The 26,712-nt window shown below is 39.2% G+C and overlaps 1 protein-coding gene across 1 annotated transcript; it reads right to left on the bottom strand.

The window, feature by feature from the left end:
* Positions 1-629: 629 nt before the first annotated feature.
* tmco1 (transmembrane and coiled-coil domains 1) lies at positions 630-26,712 on the bottom strand. Its single transcript, XM_060829693.1, has 7 exons — positions 26,554-26,712; positions 19,539-19,616; positions 19,071-19,130; positions 17,372-17,418; positions 16,936-17,003; positions 6,116-6,260; positions 630-1,145 (listed from the first exon to the last, which is right to left on the bottom strand). The coding sequence occupies exons 1-7, from the start codon at positions 26,621-26,623 to the stop codon at positions 1,047-1,049; spliced, it is 567 nt and encodes a 188-aa protein (XP_060685676.1). The 5' UTR covers positions 26,624-26,712; the 3' UTR covers positions 630-1,046.

Here is a 26,712-nt window from a genome sequence, read left to right as displayed (position 1 = left end):
GCTAAGTCAAAAGATTTCTAAAAATGATGAGTCACAATAGGTCCTTCAAGTTTGATGTGATCTTTAAATGGCTGTGACAGGAGGTAGATGAATTAAGAATGCTTTCTTTCAAAGTAATACTTGATATTAAACATCCCTATTGCTTCTCCAGTAGCTGCATAGCAAATTATACTTTTATGTCTGCAGATGACTAAGTACCATGTGTTCATGCCATGGAAACTCTAAATGCCTGGTAGAAAAGAACCAATGTCCATAAGGCAAAATAAGCTTCTACTTTGGCTCATCGGACTTCATTCCTGATGAAGGGCTTATGCTTGAAACGTTGATTCTCTTGCTCGTCAGGTGCTGCCTGACCAGCTGTGCTTTTCCAGCATCACTCTTCGACTTGTCCATTGACAAAAGCAAAGCCCAAAGAGTCTCTTGTGCTAAAGTGGTTGTGTCTCTACCTCTGGACCAGGATACCAAGGTTCAAATCTCACGTGCTCCAGAGGTATGTAATAACATCTCCGAATAGGTTGGTTAGAAAGTATTCAAAAGTCAAAACCTGAATTTTTTTTTCCCCATAATGTGTTTAGGTGAAGTGAAATCAGATTTTATTTCCACTGTTGCATATTCAAAAATCATGGAACTTGAAAGATTAAAACTTTTTATTCTTTCAATACATCAGCCTCATCACAAGTTAACTTTCCATTTTTTAGATTAACATTTCAAAACAAAATTATTTCAGATCAAACAGTCATTTTTAAATTGAACATTTAATTAAACCCATCAAGAAGCAATTTCTATAATTTATAACTTATTTCGATATTTTGCTATTTTAGGCTTAAGTTCACTATCTGTTCAACAATTCAAAGAATCATAACCACGCAGCAAAGTGGCTTGTGATTCTGTATTCAAAAAATGGCAGTTTAATATCACATAAGTATTCCAATAACTTCACACATCAACCTTTCTAGATTTAAATGCCAAATAGAAACAAAATTCAAATTGCCTTTTCAGCTATGAAGAGCCACATTTAGTACATAGATATCAGATTAATATTGGGCTCATGAGAATTTGCTTGCTTGAGGTGGAGGTCCCAGGAATCCTCCTGCCTGTTTGGTAGCAGCACGTGATGGAGCAAGACCCAGTAGTTTCTGAATATTCTATAGGGAAAGAAAAACAATAGAAACAAGAATATAGTTTGAAATCAAGTCTAGTAATAAGATTGAACACAAATTAGTAACAGGTAATCTTTCTCAGCACTGTTAATTAAGGATTTCATCAGTACAGTCGTTAGAAATTATCTTAGTTCAAAAAGCAAGATATAGCATCAGGTTTGGTAGAGATGAGAAATAAAAACAAATAGGATCAGTACAGCCAAGGACAGGCCCTTCAGCCCAAGATGTCATGCTGAACATGATGCCAAATGAAACTAGTCCCTTCTGCCTGCCCTTGGTCCATATCCCTCCATTCTGTACATATTCATGCGCTTATCTAAAGGAGTCTTAAATACCCTCATTGTATCTGCATTCCAGACTCCTACCACTTGCTGTCCTTGCCTGTTTCAAGAGGTCCAACATCTTTCCTGTACTCAAAGTTTGTGAGAAGATTTGTAGCTCGGGTGCTCATTGTTGTGGTTCTGTTCGCCGAGCTGGGAATTTGTGTTGCAGACGTTTCGTCCCCTGTCCAGGTGACATCCTCAGTGCTTGGGAGCCTCCTGTGAAGTGCTTCTGTGATGTTTCCTCCGGCATTTATAGTGGTTTGAATCTGCCGCTTCCGGTTGTCAGTTCCAGCTGTCCGCTGCCGTGGTCGGTATATTGGGTCCAGGTCGATGTGCTTATTGATTGAATCTGTGGATGAGTGCCATGTATACAGGAAAGTCTCACACACATAGACCAAGTCCTGAACTATGAAAGCAACCACCCCAACACACACAAAAGAAGTTGCATCAAGACACTGTTCAAAAGGGCCACAACACACTGCAGCACACCAGAACTGCAAAAAGAGGAAGAAGAACACCTATACAATGTATTCACCAAAAACGGATACCCGCACAATTTCATCAACAGATGCCTAAGGGAAAGACAACGGAATGAGGACATGCCGCAACCCAAAGGACTAGCCACACTACCATACATCAAGAGCATTTCCGAACTGACAGCCAGACTACTGCGACCACTAGGACTCATAACAGCACACAAACCAACAGCCACTCTCAGACAACAACTCACCAGAACGATGGACCTGATACCCAGCATGAGCAAAACCAATGTAGTTACAAAATTCCATGCAAGGACTGCACAAAACACTACATAGGACAAACAGGAAGACAGCTAACGATCCGCATCCATGAACACCAACTAACCACGAAACAACACAACCAGCTATCCTTAGTAGCCACACACGCAGATGACAAGCAACATGAGTTCGATGGGACAACACTACTATTATAGGACAAGCCAAACAGAGAACAGCCAGGGAATTCCTAGAGGCATGGCACTCATCCATAGATTCAATCAATAAGCACATCGACCTGGACCTAATGTACCGACCACTACAACGGACAGCTGGAACTGACAACCTGAAGCGGCAGATTCAAACCACTATAAATGCCGGAGGAAACATCACAGAAGCGCTTCACAGGAGGCTCCCAAGCACTGAGGATGTCATCTAGACAACACAAATTCCCAGCTTGGCGAACAGAACCACAACATCTTTCCTGTGCCTAAGAAGGCTCATGCAGTACGTCTCAATGACTACTTCCCAGTGGCCCTAACTTTGGTGGTTATGAAGTATCTTGAAAAGGCTGGTCATAGCATTAATCAACTCCAGCCTCCCCACTACACCTGACCCATTCTAGTTTGCCCATCGGACCAAAAGATCCATGTCAGATGCCATATCACTTGCCCTTCACTCCTCTCTAGGACAAAGTGACACCAAGAACAGCTACGTAAGAATCCTACTCATTGAAGGCTGAACTGTAGTCAACACTATTATCCCCTCGAGACTGATTACTAAACTTAGTGATCTCAGACTAAGCCCCACTCTCTGCAACTGGATCCTCAGTTTCCTGACCCACAGGCCACAATCAGTGAAGACTGGGGACAATGTTTCATCGTCACTAATACTCAACATTGAAGCCCCCCAGGGGTGTGTACTCTGCCCCCTTCTGTACTCACTGTATACCCATGCCTGCGGCGCCAAATACCAGACTGATGCCATTTATAGGTTTGCTGATGAAACTACCACAGTCGATCAAATCTCAGATGGTGACAAAGCAGACTACTGACAGAAGATGGAAGACCTGGAAAAATGGTGCACTGAGAACAACCTAGCTGTCAATGCCAGCAAAACCTAAGAACTCCTTATTGACTTTCGGCGGAATGTTACTTATGCCTCCCTACATATTAACAGCACAGAGGTGGAACAAGTGGAGTGCGCCAAGCTCCAGGGAGGGGTCATCCACAACAAGTTTTCTTGGACTCTTCATGTGGATGCACTGGTTACATAGGCCCAACAATGTCTCTTCTTAGTTTAGAAGATTAAGGGAAGACTTAATAGAGACGTACAAGATAATACATAGCTTGGAAAGGGTGGACGCTAGGAAATTGTTTCCATTAGGCGAGGAGACTAGGACCCATGGACACAGCCTTAGAATTAGAGGGGGTAAATTCAGAACAGAAATGTGGAGACATTCCTTCAGCCAGAGAGTGGTGGGCTTGTGGAATTCATTGCCACAGGGTGCAGTGGAGGCCAGGACGCTAAATGTCTTCAAGGCAGAGATTGATAGATTCTTGTTGCCTCAAGGAATTAAGGGCTATGGGGAGAACGCTGGTAAGTGGAGTTGAAATGCCCATCAGCCATGATTGAATGGTGGAGTGGACTCGATGGACCGAATGGCCTTACTTCCACTCCTATGTCTTATGGTCTTCTTCCTCAGACAGCTGAGGAAATGTGGCATGACAGCAAATACCCTTGCCAACTTTTATAGGTGCGCCAGCGAGAGCATTCTGTCTGGATGTATCACTACCTGGTATGACCACTGCATCATTCAAGATCGGAGACGGTTACAGACAGTGGTGAACTGGACAATCCCAAAAGCCAACCTCCGATCTACAGAATCCATCTACCAGGCCCACTGTCAAGGAAAGTCCGCCAACATTCTTAAAGATCCATCCCACTCTGGCAATGTTTTCTACAACCTCTACCATCGAGGAAAAGGTACAGAAGCCTGAACACACGCACCAGCCAGCTTTGTAACGTTTCTACCCTACTGTTGTTAGAATACTGAATGGATTCACAAATTCTTAATATTCACCTGTACTTGCGTTTTTGCTGCTGTTTACCTATTATTTACTTATCGATGCTACTTAACTCTGATCTTCCTGTATTGCTTGCAATACAAAGCTTTCCACTGTGCCTCGGCACACGTGATAATAAATTCAATTCAGTTCAAAAACTTGCCCCTCACATCTCCTTTAAACACATTGACTTGGATCCCATTTACCAGCCCCTGAGAAAAAGAACAGGAAATGACATCACCACAGGAAATGACGTCACCAACCCAAGGAAACCCATGCCACCAGTGCTTCATCCGGAGGCTCACTGATTATGTTAACTAGTATGGTGACGAAACATCTGAAAACGAATCTTCCAGCTCAGCGAGCAAATCTACAGTACAATACAGTAAAATGGCCATTTTCCGGTATCCCATCATTCTGAATTTTCATGCAATCTGCAGTCAGAAAGCCATCCCCCCACTAATGCATGTGGTATCCCCCCATAAAGTCCAAGTTTCAAAAGGGGAAGTCAGTATTGTGACCGCCTGAAGACCTTACCAAAGGATAGCAATCGACTTATAAGGATGAGTGTAAGTTTACTTGTTCTGGGCACTGATCACTTGATTGCCTCTTTCTCACCCTTTTGATCAAAACCTCACTGATGGTATTTACGAGCAGTCCTGGCCACATAGTTTCAGAAAAGCACTGTCACTTTATGGCAGCGTCGAGTCATGTTCTACCAGCTGCCAATTCTTATTCAACTTGTATATTCAGACAACCAGCACTTTAATCGCTGTGCCTGCCATACACTGGGAAGAATATTCAGTGAAGATTGTTTAGGGTAGTGCTTAAACTCAATGTGGAGTAAAACACAAAGCTAATCATTTTTCTACTGAAAACATCAAGGAAGATCAATTTGAATTAATAAATACCAAAACTTGAAAAAAAAACTTTATCCACAAAAAATGTGAAATAAGATTTCTGCATCAGGAAACACCAGTCACAAGGAAAAATATACACATGCACACAAACCGCATGTAAACACAGGAAACATGAAGGAACTCTAAGCTGGAATTTATACTTCTGCCATCTCTTCCAAGGTGGCGAGCAAAATGTATTTGTCACTTCAATTTTAAAATTAAAACAAAACTCAGCAAATCAAGTAAGACTCTTAACCATGCATATACAAACCAATTCCACTCAACATTATTAAATGGAGAAAGAACAGGAAGCAAGTTGAAAAAAAAATCTGTTGTACTCAGGCTGTCACTTTGTTTAAAATTGAAAACACAAACATTTACATCACAAAATAAACACCAGCTATGTTCAAGCTAAGTTTGTCCAGTTTGATAATACATAGGTAAACCAGAAAGATACATTGTGATATGAAATTAGCTTTTAAACCATTTGTGGTGGGATTAAGACAGGCATAATCCAATACCACATATCAACTAGTTTGCACAGGAACGTAGTGAATTTTGTCAGGCTAATGCAGTGTTGGTTTGAACTGATCGACATTGTGATATGGATTCAAGCCAATGTACTATTGCTTGTCATGATTTCCTTCCATATAGATTTTTATCAGCCAAAAAGTTAATTATTGTTAATAGAGGCTTTCAACTTTGAAGTCAGCTAAAGAAAGATTAGTCTTTGCCCATATATATTTATAAGGTTCGAGATTAATAGTGAGTTTTGATTCTATTTTCACTTCAAGTTTGTCCTGGCAGTCTTTGCTCTGAGTAAATATTGTATTGGACAACTACATTTCTTTCCACGCCTCTTCCTGCTCTGCACTCTCCACGCTGTACTACAACAGTTTATTCCATTTATTCAATAGAATGATAGATGCTTACCTGACGAATGGACATTGTACATAAAATGTACAAGAAAATGAAAGAACAGTCGGTATAATCTTCTCCGAGAAGGTTGCGATGGGACAATCCCTGGATGTATGACAAAGGCACAAATGGGAGCTTAGCTACTACTCGTCCATCAAATCTGGAAAAAGAAACAACCCAAAATTATTCAAAAATAAAACAAAAAACTAATGATGCTAGAGTTCTAAAGAAGAGTCACTGTATTTGAAACATTAATGCTGTTTTCTCTGCATAGGTGCTCTCAGACCTGCGGAGTTTCTCCAGCAATTCCTGTTGTTGTTCATTACAACTTACACAAAACAGCTCATGGCAGAAATGTCAAAGTTAATGCACCTTGAATGATCTGAAAATCAGAAGATTCTATTGTACAGTTCAACTGTCATGGTCCATTTCTTAAATAATAAAATAATGAAAAGAATGTGAATTTTGAGGAAGCTCAGATGACTCCTTTAACCTCAAGTCAAAAGCAACTGGTTTGCTAACTTTGAAACCTGTGGAATAATATAGTTCCACCATTTCTTTTTTCGGATGACCTATTATGGGTGGAATTAAATGAAAGTGAGTTACTGTACATTAAAAACAATGTGAGCACAAAATTTAAACAACATAATTGAAGGTATAAAGGAATTATTTGTTCCAGTTCATGGTACAAAAGAGTGAAAAATTATCAAAATACTGTATTCTGGGGTTCAGGTCCATGAAATAAGCAAAACAAATCAACAATTGCCCACTGAAGTTTATTTTTTAAAAACTGAAGGTGTCTACAAATGTTTAGAAGCTGTAATATTCAAATAATAGTGTCTTAAGGAGTAACATGCATATATGTGTGCTTGCATACTGTGTACATGTGAATACATGCACGTGCACGACTATGTTGTTTATGAGAGCATTAGTGTGTCCTTGTGTTTTTTCTGGAGGGGTGGGAAGAAAAAGAGATGGGAGGGTTGATCTGACAACTTTCAAACAATGCCATTGAACACACGGAACAGTGTTCAAAGATTGTTTGCCAAATATTTCAAGAAGTCAGATTGGGAAAAAAGGAAATAAAATCAAATCTGAAAATAGATAGATAGTCAATTAATAATGTTTCGATCACTTGCGTTGTAATAATTATTCTGACAACTTGTTTGTCATTTAAAGGTGATCATTCATAGGAATGCTCAGTTGAGAAGGTCATCGGGGTCTCTCTTCCCTCCATTATAGACATTTACACCCAAGCTGCATCCGAAAGGCTAAGAGCATTTACCCCATGCACCCCTCGCTCAAACTCTTCTCCTTCCTGCCATCTGGCAGAAGATACTGGAGCATTCTCACGGCCAGACTGTGCAACTGTGTCTTCCTGATGAAGGGCTTATGCCCGAAACGTCGAATTTCCTGTTCCTTGGATGCTGCCTGACCTGCTGCGCTTTTCCATCAACACATTTTCAACTGTTTCTTCCCCCAAGCCAGCAGGCTCCTTAAACACAGTATGATTGGACTCTTTCCCATCTGAAATTCTATGCATAACTTTGAATTGTTGAGGAACAGTCTCATTTTTACTGCATCAGTTGTATATGGTAGAAATGACAAATAAAAGCTAGAATACTCTGCTGCAAGTCAAGGCTATATCTGAACAAGGACAAAGACTTTTACAGGCATATCAGTAGAAGAATAGCATGGCCATCATGGGACCCATTAGAGACCAAAAAAGAGGAAATTATGCATAGACGAAGTGGATATGGTCAAGATGCTAAAAGTGTAGTTTGCATCTGCCTTCACCAAAGTGATGTTTTTCAAGACATAGTGAAAGATGAGGTAGAGGAGACCTGGATGGACTAATAAAAATGAAGAGGAGGATTCAATAGTCAAATTGTATTTCAAAGCTGGTAAGTCACCAGGACGAAATAGGTTTCAATGGAGGATGCTGAGGGAAGTAGGATTTATGAGGATTGTTCCAGCCATGATGAACGTCAATTGGTTTTATGGATTGGATAAACTGGGGTTATTTTCCAGAGAGAAAGATGATTAAAAGGAGTAGCTGTTTTCAAAATCATGGGATACCTTCACAGTTAGGAAACTTCACATGTGGATACTGACATAGGATGCTTGGCAAGAGAGCAAACAGCAACTTGAGTTTTATTTTTAAAAAAGGGGAATGGTTAACACGTAGAATATACTGCCTGAGAATGTGGAGGAAGATGGAATTGTGGCTTTCAAAATGGAATTAAATAAGTACATAAGGAGAAATTACATTTCAGAGCTACAGAGAAAGGGAGTGAATCTAACTTAGTTGCCCTTTAGAAAAATCTAGGGAGAATGGGATAGTCTTAGTGAATCTTACATAAAACAACATTGCAAAGTTGACATCAGATGGCTCACAATAAAAATTTTAAACCAGATTCTTCAACAGCCGTTTCATAAAGTAATTCTTTGTGTGGAACTAACTCTTAAAGACCAAGAATATCTATTTTTCTAATCCCAGTTTTTAAGTGAATTGATATCATTTACTGCACTTGGGAAAACAGGGCAAAATTCAGACGGGGTTTCTAGACTATTCAATGATTACTGCGAAAAAAAACCAGTAGCCACAGTCATCTCAGATGACAGGACTTCCATGGCGATATAAACAATAATGAAATTATACTCCAGCAATGAAAGATATTAAACCCAAATAAAAATAACTCCATCCCAAAGTATATAATGCCTTGCTGCAGACTGAAAGAAAAAGGCTTCATAAATTTTACATTCTCCTACTTACACTGTGTAGTGCTCTTCTTAGTCACTGGCCATTATTAAATCAGAACGTGATGAGAGAACAAAGAACAGAGACAAACTGGAAAGGAAATAGTAAAGTACTCATCTGTCATGTGCAGCACATAAAACACATAAAAAAGAAAAAAAGGCTTTTATAATGGGATAACATTTTGCCTCAAAGACAAATTCTGAATGTTTAGCATTAAGAGAACAATTGACGGACGCCAGAAAGACAAAATAAATAAAAAGAAACTGAATTAAAATGCATTGCCCAATAAGATGGTGGATACTGATTCAACTGTAGCCTTCAGTGGAACTGAATAATGACTTCAAGGTGGAAAATTGCAGGGGAAAGAGCATAAGAGTGAGACTAACCGGCTGACCCTTCAAAAGAGCTTACACAGATTTAATGTGTCAGATGAGTAATTTCAGCATGATACCTATTCTTTGCTATTAACATTCTACGAAATTTGGATATCTAAAACAAATAAGTTTGAAGGGAAACCCATAATCAAATACTGAACACTTTATAAAACACATTTATTCCCAAATTTCCTGGAACCAAACCTTATACACATTTCTTCTGTACTTATTAGTACAATCTGTTGTTCAGATGTCTCCATCTTACTACCTACTCAGTTAATTACTAGCAGATACAGTTTTCTTTGTAAAGTTGAGTTCATATCACTCAAACATCACAACATCACAATAGCTAAAGTAAAAGATACTTAAAAGGGAGAGTTTTCAAATCACATTCCATAGGATTCATTTGTAAGGACAGGCATATTGTAATGACATGCTAGCCTATTAACAAATCACAAAGGTTTTGGTTACTTTTTAATATATAATTATGGGATAAGTGCCACTGCCTCAGCCAAGACTTATTGCCCTCAAGGAAGTGGTGGTGAGCTACCTTTTTGAATTACTGCAGTCCACGTGGTGTAAGGACACCCTAGTGCTAATAGCAAGGTTTTGACCCAGTGATAGATGAGGAACAACAATATAGTTCTAAGTCAGGATGGTGTGTAACTTGCAGGGGAGCTTGCATATAGTAGTGTTCTTATGCATATCCTGCCTTGCCCTTCTAGATGTAGAAGTCATGGAGATTTGCCAGGCATTTTGTAGATGATTCACACTGCTGCCACTGTGCACTGGTAGTGAAGGGTAAATGGAATCCCAATCAAGCAGGCTGTTTTGTTTAGGATATTATTGAGCTTTGAGTGCTATGGAGATGCACCCATTCATGCATCGACAGTATTCCAAGACAGTCCAAAAGGCCTGAGCACTCCAGAATTTGCAAAGCACAAGTGATGAGACAAGATACAAGTTGCATTTTGCAGAATTCCCAGCATCTGGCATACTCTTGGAGCCTTAGAATTTCCGTCTGGCCCAATCCACCTTCTGTGTAATGGTAAGACCTACGATGTGTGAATTGATGGCAATACCATTGAATGTCAAAGGAGAGATTGCTAGATCCTCTCTGACCTTATGACAGTAGACAATAGGTGCAGGAGTAGGCCATTCTGTCCTTCGAGCCTGCACCACCATTCAATATGATCATGGCTGACAGAAAGTAGATAATTAATAAAGCAGCTAGGATAGGTGTGTCAGAAACCACAACAATCATTTCCCAACTAGTGTAAGAGATTTTGCTGATTCCCACTGACTCCAGTTTTGCTAGGACTCCACGCTTGGTTAAATGTTACCTTGATGTCAAAAGCAGTCAGTCAGTCATTCTTGACTTCAGGTCTTTTATCCAGGTTTACACGAAGGCTGTAATGAGGTCAGGAGATAAGTGGCACTTACAGATCCCAGAGTGAGTGTCAGTGAGCATGTTATTGTTGAGCAAGTGTCACTTGATAACACTATGACATCGTCTATCACTTTGCTGATGACTGAGAATAGACCAATGGGGCAGCAATTAGCTGGAATGCATTTGTTCTGCTTCATGTGGACAGGATTTTTCAATTTCCACATAAGTACCAATGTTGGAGTTGTATCAGGATTAGGAACATGGCTAGTTTTGAGCGTAGTCTTCAATTCTGTTGCTGGAGTTTTGCCAGGGCAATCGCCTTTGCAGTGTTCAATGTCTCCAACTGTTTCTTAATATCCCATGCACGAATTCAACTGTCAGACAGGGGACCTCAGGAGGAGGTCACAATATCCATTCAGCACTTCTGGATAAAGATGGTGTCAAAGACTTCGGGTTTACTTTTTCCACAGATGTGCTGGACTCTCCTGTCACTGAGGATGGGGATATTTATGGAGCCTCTTCTTCCAGTGAGTTGTTTAGTTGACACTGATATGGCAAGGCTGCTGAGCTTCAAGCTAAGTGATTCCCACAACTAATGAATACATCTCTCACATGTTGTTTGGAACACAAACAGTCTTATGCTGGAGCTTTAACAAACTGACACCTCGTTTTTAGGGTATGCCAGATGCTGTTTCCGGCATGCCCTCTCTCACTCTTGATCACACCAAAGTTGAACTCCCGGCTTGATGGCAATGGTAGATGACGATGAAAGTCACAAGTTGAGGTTGTTTACAATCCTGCTGCTGATCACTCACAGTACTCTCACGAAAATATGCATTTGTAACAGAGTTTAGTGAGCATGAAGTCCAGTATATTTTTTCATCATTGGTTCCCTCGCCTCCAGCTGCCAGACTGAGTCTATTGCAATGTCCTTTAGAACTCATTTAGTAGTGACGACACCAAGCCACTTTCAGTGGCTTATTCCCTTTTATTCCCTTGCCAACCTCAGTGCCATTCACAATCACAAACAGACCAGAAGTATACAAGCCTCAACTTTTGCAACACACTTTGGAAATGTCAATGACACAATGTGCATACATTTCTGTTCTCTGATACTAGATCTCAGTATTAGTTGGGTTTTATATATAGAGTGACAAAAGTCCTCTGGATTTTTCCAAAACCCCTTGGACAATAAAACTCATTCGTGAAAGATCAACAAAAATGAAGATAAACATCAATTAAATTTATTTCCCTCACCTTAATGAACTAGGTTACCAAAACTCAAGGAGCATTTTTGCCCATTAATTCAAAGTGTGAACATCAGTTGTGAATAAGGACAAATGGCCTTTTCTCTTAATCAGATTTAATGTTAAAGATTAAATAATTGGGTCATAAATGTTTTTGACAGCATGATGCTAGGGATACATCTACAATTTAATTGCATACTTAGCATTTAAAGCCATATAACAAAGAAGACAACCATTTAACCTAGCTGTTCCAGCAATTCTAACCTTTCAGCTCCTCTCCCCTACTTTTCCTCAGAGTCCTGCAATAGTCTCCCTGTGAAGCATTTAGCCAATGCACTTTTGATGACATTAGCAATGCTATTGGAAGCAAATTCAAACAATGCATTCAAATCATAATGCACATTTTAAACAAAAAAATATCAATTTGGCTTTGATTGTTTTGCTAATTGCTTTAAATTTGTGTCCTGGAAAAATATAGGCACTGAGGGAGAATCCTCAAGGGAATAGTCATATCAGTCATTCTTATATTCTCTATACATATCTATTTGACCTTGTATTACATTTAGATTGATTAGAAACTACCAGCTCCCATTATACAGGCCTTATGCAACAAATGGTAAACAGTATTTGCCAAGACCAGTAGCTGATAGCACTTGTTCAAAAGAAAAAGCAGCATTCACAACCACTGATCTTTGACGTTCTGGTGAATGTGCTGATTCAGATTGGGTGCTCATTACTAACATCCAATATTATTTAACACTCTGGTTATACATACAAACAATCCACTGCCTGGACAAGAGTAACTCCAACAGCACTCAACAAGCCAGGGCACAAAGTGGCAGCAGTATGTATGTACAATCAACTGGATGCACTGCAACAACTTATCTAGGCTCCTTCAATAGCAACTTTTAAATGTGCAATCTCTACTCCCAGAGGAAGCATGAGCAGTAGATGCATGGAAACACCACCAAAGTTTTCTCAAAAGTCACACACCATCCTGCCTTAGAACTCAATTGCCATTCCTTCACTTTTGCTCAGACAGAACCCTGAACTCCTTACTCAACAGCACTATGAATGTACCAATATCTAAAGGACCACTGCAGTTCAAGCAAGCAGCTTATCACTACCTCAAGAGAAATTAGGGTTGGGCACTGAACCAGTGTCACACATCTCTTGATTGACTTTAAGATGAGTGATAGAGCAAAGTGTGCAGAGGACTGGGAAACTTTGCAGAGGAACATAGATACTTTAAGTGGGTGGGCAAAGGTCTGGCAGATGGAATGCAATGTTAATAAATGTGAAGTCGTCAATTTTGGTCAGAATAACAGTAAAAAGTACTATTACTTGCATGGTAAAAGGTTGTAGCATGCTGCTATGCAGAGGGACCTGGATATCCTTGTGCATGAATTACAGAAGGTACAACAGGTAAGACAAATGGAATTTTGTCCTTCACTGCTAAAGGAATTGAGTTTAAAAGCAGGGAGATTATGTTGCAGCGGTGTAGGGTGCTGGTGAGGCCACACCTGGAGTACTGTGTGTAGTTTTGGTAACTTACTGAAGAGGGATGCACTGGCACTAGAGGGGGTGCAAAAGGAGTTGAGGGGTTTGAAAAACGGAGTAGACTAGGATCAAATTCATTAGAATTTAGAAGAATGAGGAGGGATCTTACAGAAACATATAAAATTATGAAGGGAACAGATAATATAGACTTGCAGAAGATGTTTGCACTGGCAGGTGAAACTAGGACAAGAGGGCATAGCATAAAAATGAAGGGGAGCAGATTTAGGACTGAACTGAGAAGGAACTTCACCCAGAGGGCTGTGAATCTATGCAATTCCCTGCCTAGTGAAGTAGTTGACATAAATGTTTTTAAGGCTAAGATAGAAATTTTTTTGAACATTAAAGAAATTAAGGTTTACGGTGAAGGGTGGGTAAGTCAAGCTGAGGCAACAAAAAGATCAGCCACGGTCTTATTGAATGGCAAAGCAGGTTCAAAGGGCCAGATGGACTCCTACTGCTCCAAGTTCTTATTTGCTGCTGACATGCCATCTGAGAGATGCACAGCACAGAAACAGACTCTCCGGTCCAACTCGCTTATGCCGACCAGATATCCTAAAGTGCCGGTGTTGGAACTCGGTGGATCAAGTTAAAAATCACACCTGATGAAGAAGCGGCGCTCTGAAAGCTAGTGCTTCCAAATAAACCGGTTACACTATAACCTGGTGTTGTGAAATTTTTAACTAAATTAATCTAGTCCCATTTGCCAGCACTTGGCCCATATCCCTTTAAACCCTTCCTATTCATATATCCATCCAGATGCCTTTTAAATGTTGCAATTGTACTAGCCTCCACCACGTTTTCTAGCAACTCATTCTGTACACCCCAACCTTTGCTTGAAAAGGTTGTCCCTCAGGTCCCTTTTAATTCTTTCCTCTCTCACCTTAAACCTGTGCCTGTAGGTTTGGACTCCCCTACCCGTGGGAAAAGACCTTGTCTATTTACCCTATCCATGCCCCTCATGATTTTATAAACCACTACAAGGTCACCTCTCAGCCTCTGATGCTCCAGGAAAAACAGCCCCAGTCTATTCAGCCTCCCCCTATAGCTCAAACCCTCCAGCCCTGGCAACATTCTTATAAATCTTTTCTGAACCCTTTCAAGTTTCACAATATCCTTCTTACATGAGGGAGACCAGAAGGAACACTTGCTAAACTCATCTGATCTAGTTTATGTGCACACAAAACATTAAGTTTGCAACCAGCATGGTTCTAAAGGAGGTAGAAGGTAATTGGATAAAGACTAGAGTGGGTAGCTTTTAGCAACTCACTGTGTTTACAACTATAATCTGGAATTCAGTGATCAGAAGCAGAAACACTAACTTTCAAAATGGAACTAATTAAGTACACGGAAAATGAAAAAAATTCAAACTATGAGGAAAGGTCAGGGGTGGGGTCAACTGGATAACTTTATCCATAGATAGGCACAAGCTCAATAAGTCAAATGTCTTGTTCTATGACTAAACAGGAAAGCAAAGCATGTAGCTCACTGTATTATGTTCCTGTAGTATATGATCATGAAAAATAAAAAGAAAACCTTAAAAGCTTGCAGCAATGAACATTAGCACGATTGCCAGTTATTTTTAGGTCACTGGACTTTACTGAACACAAAAAGACATATTACAATTACAAGTAACGCCCTCAACAGATGCTTGTTTACAGTGCCAGAAGATTTGAGTGGAAGTGGATGTTGATACAGTTTTCTCACCAGCTAATTTATAGTTCTTTAGATGGTATTTCTTGTTGAGTTATTTCCCAATTGTGAAATATTTCCTCTGTATCAAGAAGCATGCTGTTATTGCTCAGTATATAGAATTTAAGATGGTTGGCACAACGTTTAAAAACATTCTCCACCAACACCACTATCAGAAGGGTTCTGCAGCACGTGTTTTAATGCAACCACTATTTACCCCTCAAATCTCTCAACCTCTTTACTTCTCAAATTTCTGACTATTAACAGCAGAATTAAATCATACAAGACATTATGTGAAAAACAGTACCCTCTTGATCAATGCAAATATATAAATAGTCTTCGTCAGTCCAAAGTCCCAAATCATAAAACCCAACAAGCTCAGCCTTAGATAAGGTACAGTTGCCACAGTCCCAGAGAGGGGGTACTAGTGATGGTTTAGCCTGAGGGTCACCATACCTCACGTGAAGGGAGAGGTTGCAAAGGAGAGTCCTTCATGGTTACCTCAGTTGGCGTGGGAATTAAACCCACACTGTTGGTGCCATTCTGCATCACAAATCAGCCAACCAGCCAACTGATTCTGGATTAGTGGTGCTGGAAGAGCACAGCAGTTCAGGCAGCATCCAAGGAGCAGCGAAATCGACGTTTCGGGCAAAAGCCCTTCATCAGGAATATTATCATCCAGCCAACTGAGCTAATCTCAGTTTTACCTATCACTGAAAGAAAATTTATCCAGAGATCTCAGGACAGATTGTATGTGGAGAAAACAAAAAGCAGAGAATGACAGGAACATCTATCAAAAACAGTAATTAGCAAAGGAAAGTGACCATGGAGAAATCCTCAGGTCAGACCATTCTATGCTTCTTCATGGCAGCCATCAATGTATTATTTTATAGTTTTGTGAAATGATTTTAGAGATTTGACTGTTTGGCATTCTTTGGTTTTTGGAATTAAGTTAATCCATCAGAATGAATGATTTTAAATCAAATTCTAGATTCTCAGAACTAATTCCAAAAAATGTAGCATTTTACTCCTCAAAAATAAAAATAAACTATAGGCATTGGGACATAGGGACATAAATATACAAAAAAAAGTCAAAAGATCATGCTAACGTAGTATGAGTGATGAGCATCTTTTATACAATGCCCAATGTGATACAATGCAAATGATTTGCTGAAAACACATAAATGAGGCTGACGTAACAGTGACTGGATTATTTCTATGCATCAATGATATGTTTGATTTACATGTGTACAAATTCGCCATTGCTCGTGATTAAAAGTTATGCATCTGCAATTTCTATTTTGTTTGCTTGGAGTGGCCATGTGGCTGAGGGAAGTCCCGCAGCCAAGCACTTAGGAAGTCTACAGTAGAGAAAAATGGCAGCAGACATTCGTTATTGTGGCGGCATCATGGGACTACCAGCAGTATTATATCATTTATCTAATGGTCAACATAATTACGAGGCAAAAAGCATCAAACTATTTAATGCACATATCTTTTGTAGTATAAGAAATTAATTGTATTAATTGGCTTTCCTTAAATACATTTTTTGTGACTGTATATCGTATCTATTTGAATATATAAATTGGATGGCTGTTTAATGTTGAAACATAATAGATAACCTCTGCACCCTATGCAAAATGGTAATGGTGACATTCTGCAATACCTAGGCAACCAGTTATGGAAAATAGCCAAATCACATATTTGAGGTAAATGTAAAATCTGAAATCCATCATTCATGTATAGATTTAAAGAAAAATTCTGTTCATGATCACAAAATAATAAAAGCACAATATTGTATTATGTCTACTCACATAGAATTAAACATGCCCATCAAAGCAGTGAAACAGAATCCAATAGCAAACATAGACTTCATTCGCACCTAAAAAGCAAAGTTATAAAAAGTTAACAAATAATTCATTAAGGAAGACTTGATTTTCCTCAAATTAGAAACAGATTCTATATTGTTGAAGGATGAAGGATTCTACTACATAAAAACATTATGCCCAAATCCAGACAACACTTTTAAACATGGATTCTACATATTAAATAGTTATTGCCTGAAGAGAAGATGCCAAAACGTTCAACTGCAGTGATGTTTGCATTCTTCAATAACTCCTGCTATATTTGTTACTATCAATAATGTGTAAGTGACCAAGTGAAAAGTACTGAATGAATTTTCTCTAGAGAAATCAGTACATTTTTGGTTGAACACCATTATTAAAATCAATTGGTCAAAGTTTTACTTACCATTGAGAGGTCCCGATTATTATTTTTCAGTTTTTCCTCTTGTCTCTCTGAAAATTAAGTTAAATTTACCTTTCATAAATAGAGAATATACAATTTTTCATTCCATATCCTGTTTTAGCTCATGCACTCTTGCAAATCTATATCTTCCAGGAGGGAGATTAAAAACAAATTAAGAGTAAATGATTCCCATGTGTGATGGTACTGTGCCTTTAAGAGATTTGTTCTGTGCTATTTTTTTCTTGCGGAGAGGTGCTGCCACAGTGGTGACAGAATGTCTGCTTCAGATTAGTCATTACTAATTTTACTTTACTGAAGTATTTCAGAAAAACAACATAAGCACAATGTGTACACAATCTAGAACATGTATGTATGTATGTATGTGTGTGTGTGTGTGTGTGTATGTGTATATATATATATATACATATATATATATATAACATTTACCCTTTTATCAAGCTTAAGTCTTTATTGCACATCACAAGTAACTTACAGCATAAAGACAACATATAAACTTCCTCTCATTTTTATTTCTGTCAACCGTGGCCACACAACACATTATTTCCTCTCCCTCATTTGTTATAAGCTTCTCTGTAAATGCACCAATATTATTTGTTACAACTAGTTCACTTAGCATCAGTTTCAAAGTTGTAACATTCAATTACATTGCTTTAGATATTTTAATAATTGTGCCACCTTGTCCTAGAGTCAGTCCCACAAGCAGAAATAGTTTTATCACATCCATGTTATCCATTTCCTTTATAGCGTTTTCTCAGTCTTCCTTTTTCCAGACTTTTCCTGAATGCTGCATCCTCACAATTCAGGTAACATTGTTCATCATTCCGCACTTCTGCCAATGCATCAATATTCTTCCCTCAATCCACTACACATTCTTCACCACCACCCTAAATCAATTCTACACAATGCTTTGCCAACAAACTTCTGTTGAATTGTACACAGAACTCTACACTGGAACCTTAGTTTTAATTTTATATTGTTCTCTTTATCTTTGAGATATTTTTCTTAGGATCCAAATTTGAAGTGACCTGCAGACTACTCACAATTGACAGGACTGAGGAATAATTACTTGAAATGTAAGCACATTAATGGCAGAAAATCAAGCCACAATTCAGGCAAGAAATTCATACTGCGAAATCAATTCAATTTGGAAATCTCATATGATGCTATTTCAGTAGAATACAAAAAAATCAACATTTTAAATCTCACTGTACCTCGATATCCTGGGTCACAAGAATTCTTCATCTCAACTAATTCTTTCACACACTAACACAATGGTGGTTAATTCCAGTTACAAAGTATTAATTTGTCCACAAGACCGACATGTTAAGTTTTGAATTTATTACTAGGCAGACTTTGTGTCAAACAATGCCTGCAAAAGTGAAGTGAGCCAAAACTAAGAAATAAAAACTAGACAAAAAGGAAACAGGTTGAACATTTGTCAATAGGCCCACCCCAACAATTTCATACTACTTGGTTCAGCTGTTCAGTTCACTGTGTGGTTTTCTGGCACTACACATGACTATCTAACACAGAAATAGCAAAATGGTAGAATTTTTTAAGATATTAAAATCCAATTGATGGTTGATCTTGGGTTCATGTGAAAGGCACCATATGCACAGAAGGTGTTACAAATCATGCTCTTGAAGTGAATAACTTCATCATATTATACTCTGATCATTACCTATTTTCTTCTTTTGTTGTTTCCCTGCAGATTCCGTAATGGCCTCTTTCTTTTTCTCTACTGTAGGAAAAGGAAACAGTGAGAAATTAAAATTAGTCAAAGTTGAACTAATATAACAATGCATCTAACCCCACAGAAATCAGCCTTTCTCTCTATCATTGGACAGGGCTGAAGTCCTTGACAAACTGGTCTTCCAATTTAGTTTCACTTATTCACTTTCTTAATTTAATAAAACAGCATGTGCCTCTCTGTAACTGGATATGAACAATACCCAAGCAGAGTTGAGAAGAGACAAGTAATATTTTTAGTCTGAAAACGGAGTCATTCCCACCTTGAAGTTAAAAGCACAGGAAGAATTACAATTTTATAAATGTATCAGAATTTATAGGAAAATAGATCTTGGAAGCAATATTTTTCATCCAGTTGATTTCCAGAACACATCAATGCATTTCCCAATTTACTACTTACATTTCTTACTCTGTTTTTCTACTTCTGCCTTCAGGCGTTTGTATTTGTCAGTTCTATACACCAGTACCCATGTGATACCTGAAAAAGCAAAAAAAAATTTTAATTCCCCTCTCTGGCCCTTTATGTAATGTGAAAAGCAACTAAATGTTATATTAGTTGTATGCATTCTTACCTGTTCAAAGTTAAATCTTTTTGACTGAGATAAATATACAGAATTTATACAGCATTGTAAAAAGCTAACTGCTCCATTCTCATTTCTGGAACAAAAATTCAACCGATACCTTGGAGAAATCCAGCAGGTCTCAATGTTCCAATTTTGTAATGTCCTTTAAAACATTTTTCAATTACTTATTCAGCTAACTTTTCAACAATAATTACAGATTCTGTTTCTATCTGTGCCATTGTTTTGCTTGTGCTTTCCTTCTGGGTCAATTCCCACACCCCAAGATTCAGGTATTGTTTTCAGACTCAACAACGTGCTCTACGCTGAAATTGGATGTATGACCCAGGGTCTGCTCAGCTATCTTACAATAAATATCCTCAATTGCTCCATAAGCTCAGATACCACATCTCCTAAACATGCACGCATCTAGAACCTCCCATTTGGCAGGTACCCCACAGCATTGCACATTAGAGGGGCAAAAAAGCAAAGTCAATCTGTCTCTTCGATGTTTAACTTCAAATGTAAATACTCGCAATTCAACTGTTCATTTACTCATGTGAACTTAATATCCAAGGCTAACCTACGCTTTGGCCATACTTCTTAAACTTAGCATAACTGCTCACAGTAGAGCCTGTGCCAGAGATTACAGCGCTGAAGACATTCCCTGCAGTTTTGATAAAGACTAAAGTGGGACGAGGGTGATGGTGAACCAAAAGCACATGTGAGGAGTGAAGTCTGACCTCACCTCAGGGCCTAGTGGCAATCCCGCTTCCAGAAGAAGGCTTCACCCTCTGCATATGCAGTCCCAGAAATTCACGTGCTCATAGTCATTAGCCCAAAGTTGGCCGGGGAGCCATATAGCTGAAACATGACTGGACATGGAGATTGAGGCAAATCATTTGCAAATCAGTGCCAGACCCTGACCAGAAGGTCAGAGTATCTTGCTGGCTGGTGAGTACAGCTGGTAAAAGCAACATTTGCCATGCTTGTCTTCATTGATCAGAGCATGGAACTACAGGAGTCGCAACATCACGTAACAATGTACAGGACATTGGTGAGGCCAAATCTGGTCACCCTGCTTTGGAAGGATATTATTAAATTGTAAATGGTGCAGACAAGATTTACAAGGATTTTACTGGGACTGGAGGGTTAGAGTTGTAAGGAGGGGTCAGATAGCTGGGACTTCTTCCCCTGGAGCATAAGAGGTTGAGGTTTATAAAGATTCATAAATGAGGGGTATAGATAAAGGTTAATAGCAAAGGTCTTCCACCACCGCAAGGATAGGAGTCCAAAACTAAAGGACATTGGTTTAAGATGAGAGGGGAAAGATTTAAGAGAGACCTGAGGGGCAATGTTTTCACACAGAGGGTGGTGTGTGTATGGAATGAGCTAGCAGAGGAAGTAGTTGAGGCAGGGACAGTTACAACATTTAAAAGACATTTGGACAGGTACACAAATAGGAAAGTCTTAGAAGGGTATAGGACAAACGCAGGCAAATGGGACCAGTTTAGTTTGGGAAACCTGGTCAGCATGGATAAATTGGACCAAAGTGTCTATTTCTGTGCTCTATGACTCTATAACTGCCAGAGGGGAAACGAACAATCCATCCCAATTACATTAGATCTAAAGCTCAAATCAGCCACACACTTAAAAATGGGAGATCTGCATGGTTATACCTCAAAAGATGACAATTTTTTGTCAGTCTTTTTCACAATAGAGAGACATCAAGCTTTTGTTAATGATACTAGATTTCATTTTATATCCTGTATATTCAGTTCATGTGCTTTAGTTATGGAAAAATCAATCGTAATGTCCTCATTTAAAGTATTTCATCTTCACAAAAGCTCAAAGAGTTGACAGGATCATAATCTTTCAAAGTCATTTTGCAAAGTACTGAATATCAACGATCATTTGATGTGCTATGCAATATGTTTGCACAGGTGCTGATGCCAAAAGTACATGAACATTAAACTGAAATCAACAAGCAGCAGTTAAACCATTAAGGGAAAATACTGGGCTGCTGGAAATTTGAACTAAAAATATAAAAATGCTGGAACATTTAGTACTCCAACCAGTATCTGTGCAAGCTGGTGTTAAGATTTCAGTCTGACTAACTGAACTCTCTTTCTTCTTCCACAGATAATGTTTTACCTGCTGAGTATTTTCAGCATTTCAATGTTTTTAGTTTTGGCATTCACTGGTTGAGTGAATTTCAAAATTCACAACAGGGATACAACTCTGTAGTTCCTTGATGATTTTCCTTCCTACAGCAAATGCTGGTCATTCTAATTCTGATTATTAGAAATCAGTGTAAACATACAGTAGCTCTGAATAAATAAAATATTTTCATTTGGAAGATTTGTCACCATTTAAAATATTGAGGGAAAACCTCAATGAAGCACATAGGTCATAAATGTTGTTCAGCAATATGCTAAGGAACACCACTGAGTTTTAATATGTTCAAAATTCTGATATTGGTCATCAGATTTTACATCAGGTTTATTACATTCTTTTATTCTTAAACATTTTTTGCCATCACAATCCTTTTATCCCCTACCCAAAAAAAAACTTTGCACGCTTCCCCAGAAATATCAGTAAACCCAAGAGATATAATTTGGATTAAGGTATAAAAAATTTAGCAAAACAGTCATTGATATTTCAAAGAGGAAATTAAGATCAGCAGAGTAAAAAGGCTAGGCAAGATGGAAGGTGTTCGCCATTGTATTGCAGGTAAACTATAGGTCTTGTTTAAATGTAATTGGGCAGATTTTACAAATAATTTGAAACATGAAAGGGAGTTGTGGACAGTGTGGAAGAATGTTGCAGGTTGGAGGAGGACTTGGATAAATTGCAGAATTGTGCTGAGCGGTGGCAAATGGAGTTCGATGCAGATAAATGTGAGGTGATTCACTTTGGGAAGGATGACAGGAAGGCAGAATATTTGGGAAGAATGACAGGAAGGCAGAATACTGGGTCAATGGAAAGATTCTTGATAGTGTGGATGTGCAGAGGGATCTTGGTGTCCACGTACATAGATCCCTGAAAGTTGCCATCCAGATTGATAGTGTTAAGAAGGTGTATGGTGTGTTAGGTTTTATTGGTAGAGGGATTGAGTTCCAGTTGAGTTCATGTTGCAACTATACAAAACGCTAGTGCAGCCACACTTGGAATATCGTGTAAAGTTCTGGTCGCCCCATTACAGGAAGGATGTGGAAGCATTGGAAAAGGTGCAGAGGAGATTTGCTAGAATGTTGCCTGGTCTGGAGGGAAGGTCTTATGAGGAAAGGCTGAGAGACTTGGGTCTGTTCTCATTGGGGAGAAGAAGGCTAAGAGGGGATTTGATAGAGAGGATCAGAGGATTAGATAGGGTAGATAGTGAAAGTCTTTTCCCTAGGATGATGATGTCAGCTTGTACGAGGGGGCACAGCTGCAAATTGAGGAGTGATAGATTTAAGACAGATGTCAGAGGCAGGTTCTTCACTCAGTGGTAAGAGCATGGAATGCTCTACCTGCCAATGTAGTTAACTCAGCCACATTAGAGAGATTTAAACAATCCTTGGATAAGCATATGGATGATGATAGGATAGTATAGAAGGACGGACTAAGATTAGTTCACAGGTCGGCGCAACATCGAGGGCCGAAGGGCCTGTTCTGCACTGTATTGTTCTATGAAAGCATTTCAATTCATTTAAAGCTAAGTCAGTGCCAATAAATAGTTTTCCAACAATGGCTATCTTTTCCTAACTTATTGTTCATTTCTAATTTCGAGATGACACCCAATACAGGCACAATCAATAGCCTCGAGTCTATTAAGCATAGTACTTAAATATTAATCACTTCAGCATATTGGAAAACTAAAAACTTCAGATTCTGCTGAATAGGAAAAAGGGAATTTGTGGTGTAGTGCTGGCATTCCTACCCTTGAACCAGGAGGCCAGCTCTGCTGAAGAGTCATCTAGATTCAAAACATTAGTGTGCTCTCTCTCCATGGATGCTGCCTGACCCACTGATCTCCAGCACTGGTTGTTTTCAGGCCCAGGGTCAAGTTCTATTTGCTCCACAGGTGTGTAATAAAATCTCTGAACAGGTTGATAAGAAAATATGTATGACCAAATGTCTTTCAGCATGTTTTGGTTATTTAAGTATGAACAATCTCAAATTTGTAATTTACGAGCAGTAACATTCTTTTACACAGATCCACAAATCACTCTTTAGCTACATAAGAATAATTCTTACATTTCAAATGGTAGGTTTCTTCAACTTGTAATCAGATAATTCAACATGACACTCTCTCTTCCTCTGCTGCCCAGTCTTCATGCACCTACAAAACAATAACTCAGTTTGTCTTTCCACAGATACTGCCTAAGCTATTTTTAACATTATGTCTTTATTTCAAATTTCCAGCATCTGCAGTATTTAGCTTTGTATTACTAATTAATTCACTAACACTTTTCTTTTAGGAATGTCTACTTTAAAGTTCTCTTTTTTTCTCCAATGCGATTTCTGACTTTTTCTTCTTGTGCCTTCTCTTTCTTTCTTTTTCCCTCCAATTCCTTCATGCTTTGACTTGCCTAAAACCTAGGTGAAAGTGAGGACTGCAGATGCTGGAGATTAAAGTCAAGTGTGTGGAGCTGGAAAAGCACAGCAGGTCAGGCAGCATCCGAGGAGCAGGAAAATTGACATTTCGGGCAAAAGTTCTTTATCAGCAATTTTGCCCAAAACCTACTAAATTTCTAATTTTTCCAGTTTTGACTGAAGAAACACTAACTTGTTTTGCTCTCCAAGAATGCTGTAAAACCTGCTATTTACAGAACATTGTACAGGGTACTTTTATTTCAAGCACAAGTCAAATAAGCATCAGGCTGTTCTACTACCCTCCTCCTTTCAGATACTCCAAATTCACTATGATCACTCAATCATGTACTACTTCACTTTCTCCCAATTCATTTTATCACCAGTTTCCTTCATAGGTAATGAGCTGCACCCAACAATGATGCAAGTTTTGCATTCAAAATATCAAAATTCGCAACTGTTTCATGCTTTCAATATTATCCCAGTCCTTAGGACTTGTACCAGAATTTGATTTGGTTATGAACAAAATTGCACATAACACAATCTGTGCAGAAAAGAAATGTTGTACCTAACCAAAGCTTTATGAAAATCTTCCATATTCTAACTCATATGAAATCTCATGAATTGTCTTTGATGGTAAATGCAAGCTCTGACCTAATGTCAGCAAAGTGTTCTGAAAACTCTGACAGAATTGGGATAAATAGCATAAACAACCCACTTTTACTCAGAAGGCAAGCTATATTCCTCTAGTGACAGTGGGAAGAAGTAAACTCAAGAAATAAATTGTGGAAGGTGGGGATGTCAAGGAGGGAGGGCAGTGGAGGGGAAGTGGGGAAAGACCACAGACCATAAGATATAGGAGTGGAAGTAAGGCCATTCGTCCCATCGAGTTCACTCCACCATTTAATCATGGTTGACGGGCATTTCAACTCCACTTACCCGCATTCTCCCTGTAGCCCTTATTTTCTCGCAAGATCAAGAATTTGTCAATCTCTGCCTCAAAAACATCAAATGTCCCGACCTCCACTGCACTTTGTGGCAATGAATTCCACAGGCTCACTTACTCTCTGGCTGAAGCAATATCTCATTTCCATTCTAAATTGACACCCTCTAATTCAATGGCTGTGCCCACAGATCCTAGTCTCCCTGCCTAACAGAAACAACTTCCCAGTGTCCACCCTTTCTAAGCCATGCATTATCTTGTAAGTTTCTATTAGATCTCCCCTCAACCTTCTAAACTCTCATGAATAAAATCCCAGGATCTTGAGGTGTTCATCGTATGTTAAGCCCATCATTCCAGGGATCTTCCATGTGAGTTAATCTCCACTGGACAAGCTCCAGTGCAAGTATGTCCTTACTGAGGTCTGGGGCCCAAAATTGGACACAACACTCTAAATGGGGCCTAACTAGAGCTTTATAAAGTCTCAGAAGCACATCACTGCTTTTATATTCCAATCCTTTTGAGATAAATGACAACATTACATTTGCTTTCTTAATCATGGACTAAACCTGCAAGTTAACCATTAGAGAATCCTGGACTAGCACTCCCATATCGCTTTGTACTTTGGCTTTATGAATTTTCTCACAGTTTAGAATATAGCCCATACCTGTATTCTTTTTTCCAAAGTGCAAGAACTCACATTTGCTCATGTTGAATTTGATCAGCCATTTCCTGCACCACTCTCCTAAACTGTCTAAATCTTTCTGTAGCCTCCCCAGTACTACCTGCCTGTCTGCCTAACTTTGTATCATCAGCAAACTTTGCCAGGATGCCCCTAGTCTCTTCATCCAGTGACTGAAGTCTTTCTGAAGTTAAAGGAGGACCCTCCTAATGCCTCAAAAGCACTACCTCCTCGTCCTCTTCAACGTTCACCCGTAAACAGACTTGTATCTGTAAGAGATGTCGTTGGTTTGTCTAGATAGAGTCAACCTCCAATGTGTTTGTTTCCTTGATATGTTACTGCACAGAAGCGAATTGCATTTGCGACTATGTATGTACACACACAAAGATTCTTTTTTATGAATAAAGTATATATTTGAAGTTAAAAGAAAAAGAGTGGAGGGTGTCAGCGAGGCGGGATGACGGGCGAGGACAAGGGGGAGACAGGCGGGGGAAATGAGGAGGCTGGGGGAGACGAGAGTGGGTTTGAGGAGACTGGGGGAGTAATGAGGGGATGGGGATGATGAGAACTGCGGGGGAGGAGTGTGAGCTGTAAAGTGAGAGGGGGTGGGGCGAGAATGGAGAGGAACTGAGTCCCAGGCCCAGCAGAAAGTGCTCACCTTCGGCTAACAAGGCGGTGCAGACCGAGATAAACACAATGAGGATAGTGTCAGCGCACATGGTACTCATGATGCCGGGAGTAAAGTAATCCCCGAGGCTAGGCCCAGGCTCCGCTCCCTTCGCCCTAGCAACAGGCAGAGGCTGCTGGGAGGAGAGGG

The sequence above is a fragment of the Hemiscyllium ocellatum genome, chromosome 9, assembly GCF_020745735.1.
Source record: "Hemiscyllium ocellatum isolate sHemOce1 chromosome 9, sHemOce1.pat.X.cur, whole genome shotgun sequence".
Lineage (NCBI taxonomy): Eukaryota > Metazoa > Chordata > Chondrichthyes > Orectolobiformes > Hemiscylliidae > Hemiscyllium > Hemiscyllium ocellatum.
This window is presented reverse-complemented; position numbering and strand designations above follow the sequence as displayed.

Coding starts and splice junctions, on each gene's coding strand:
- tmco1 (XM_060829693.1), bottom strand. CDS start 26,623: ATGAGTACCATGTGCGCTGACACTATCCTCATTGTGTTTATCTCGGTC. Junction 17,419..19,070: donor ACAACAAAAGAAGAAAATAG/GTAATGATCAGA, acceptor CTTAATTTTCAG/AGAGACAAGAGGAAAAACTG. Junction 17,004..17,371: donor ATAATCGGGACCTCTCAATG/GTAAGTAAAACT, acceptor TTTGCTTTTTAG/GTGCGAATGAAGTCTATGTT.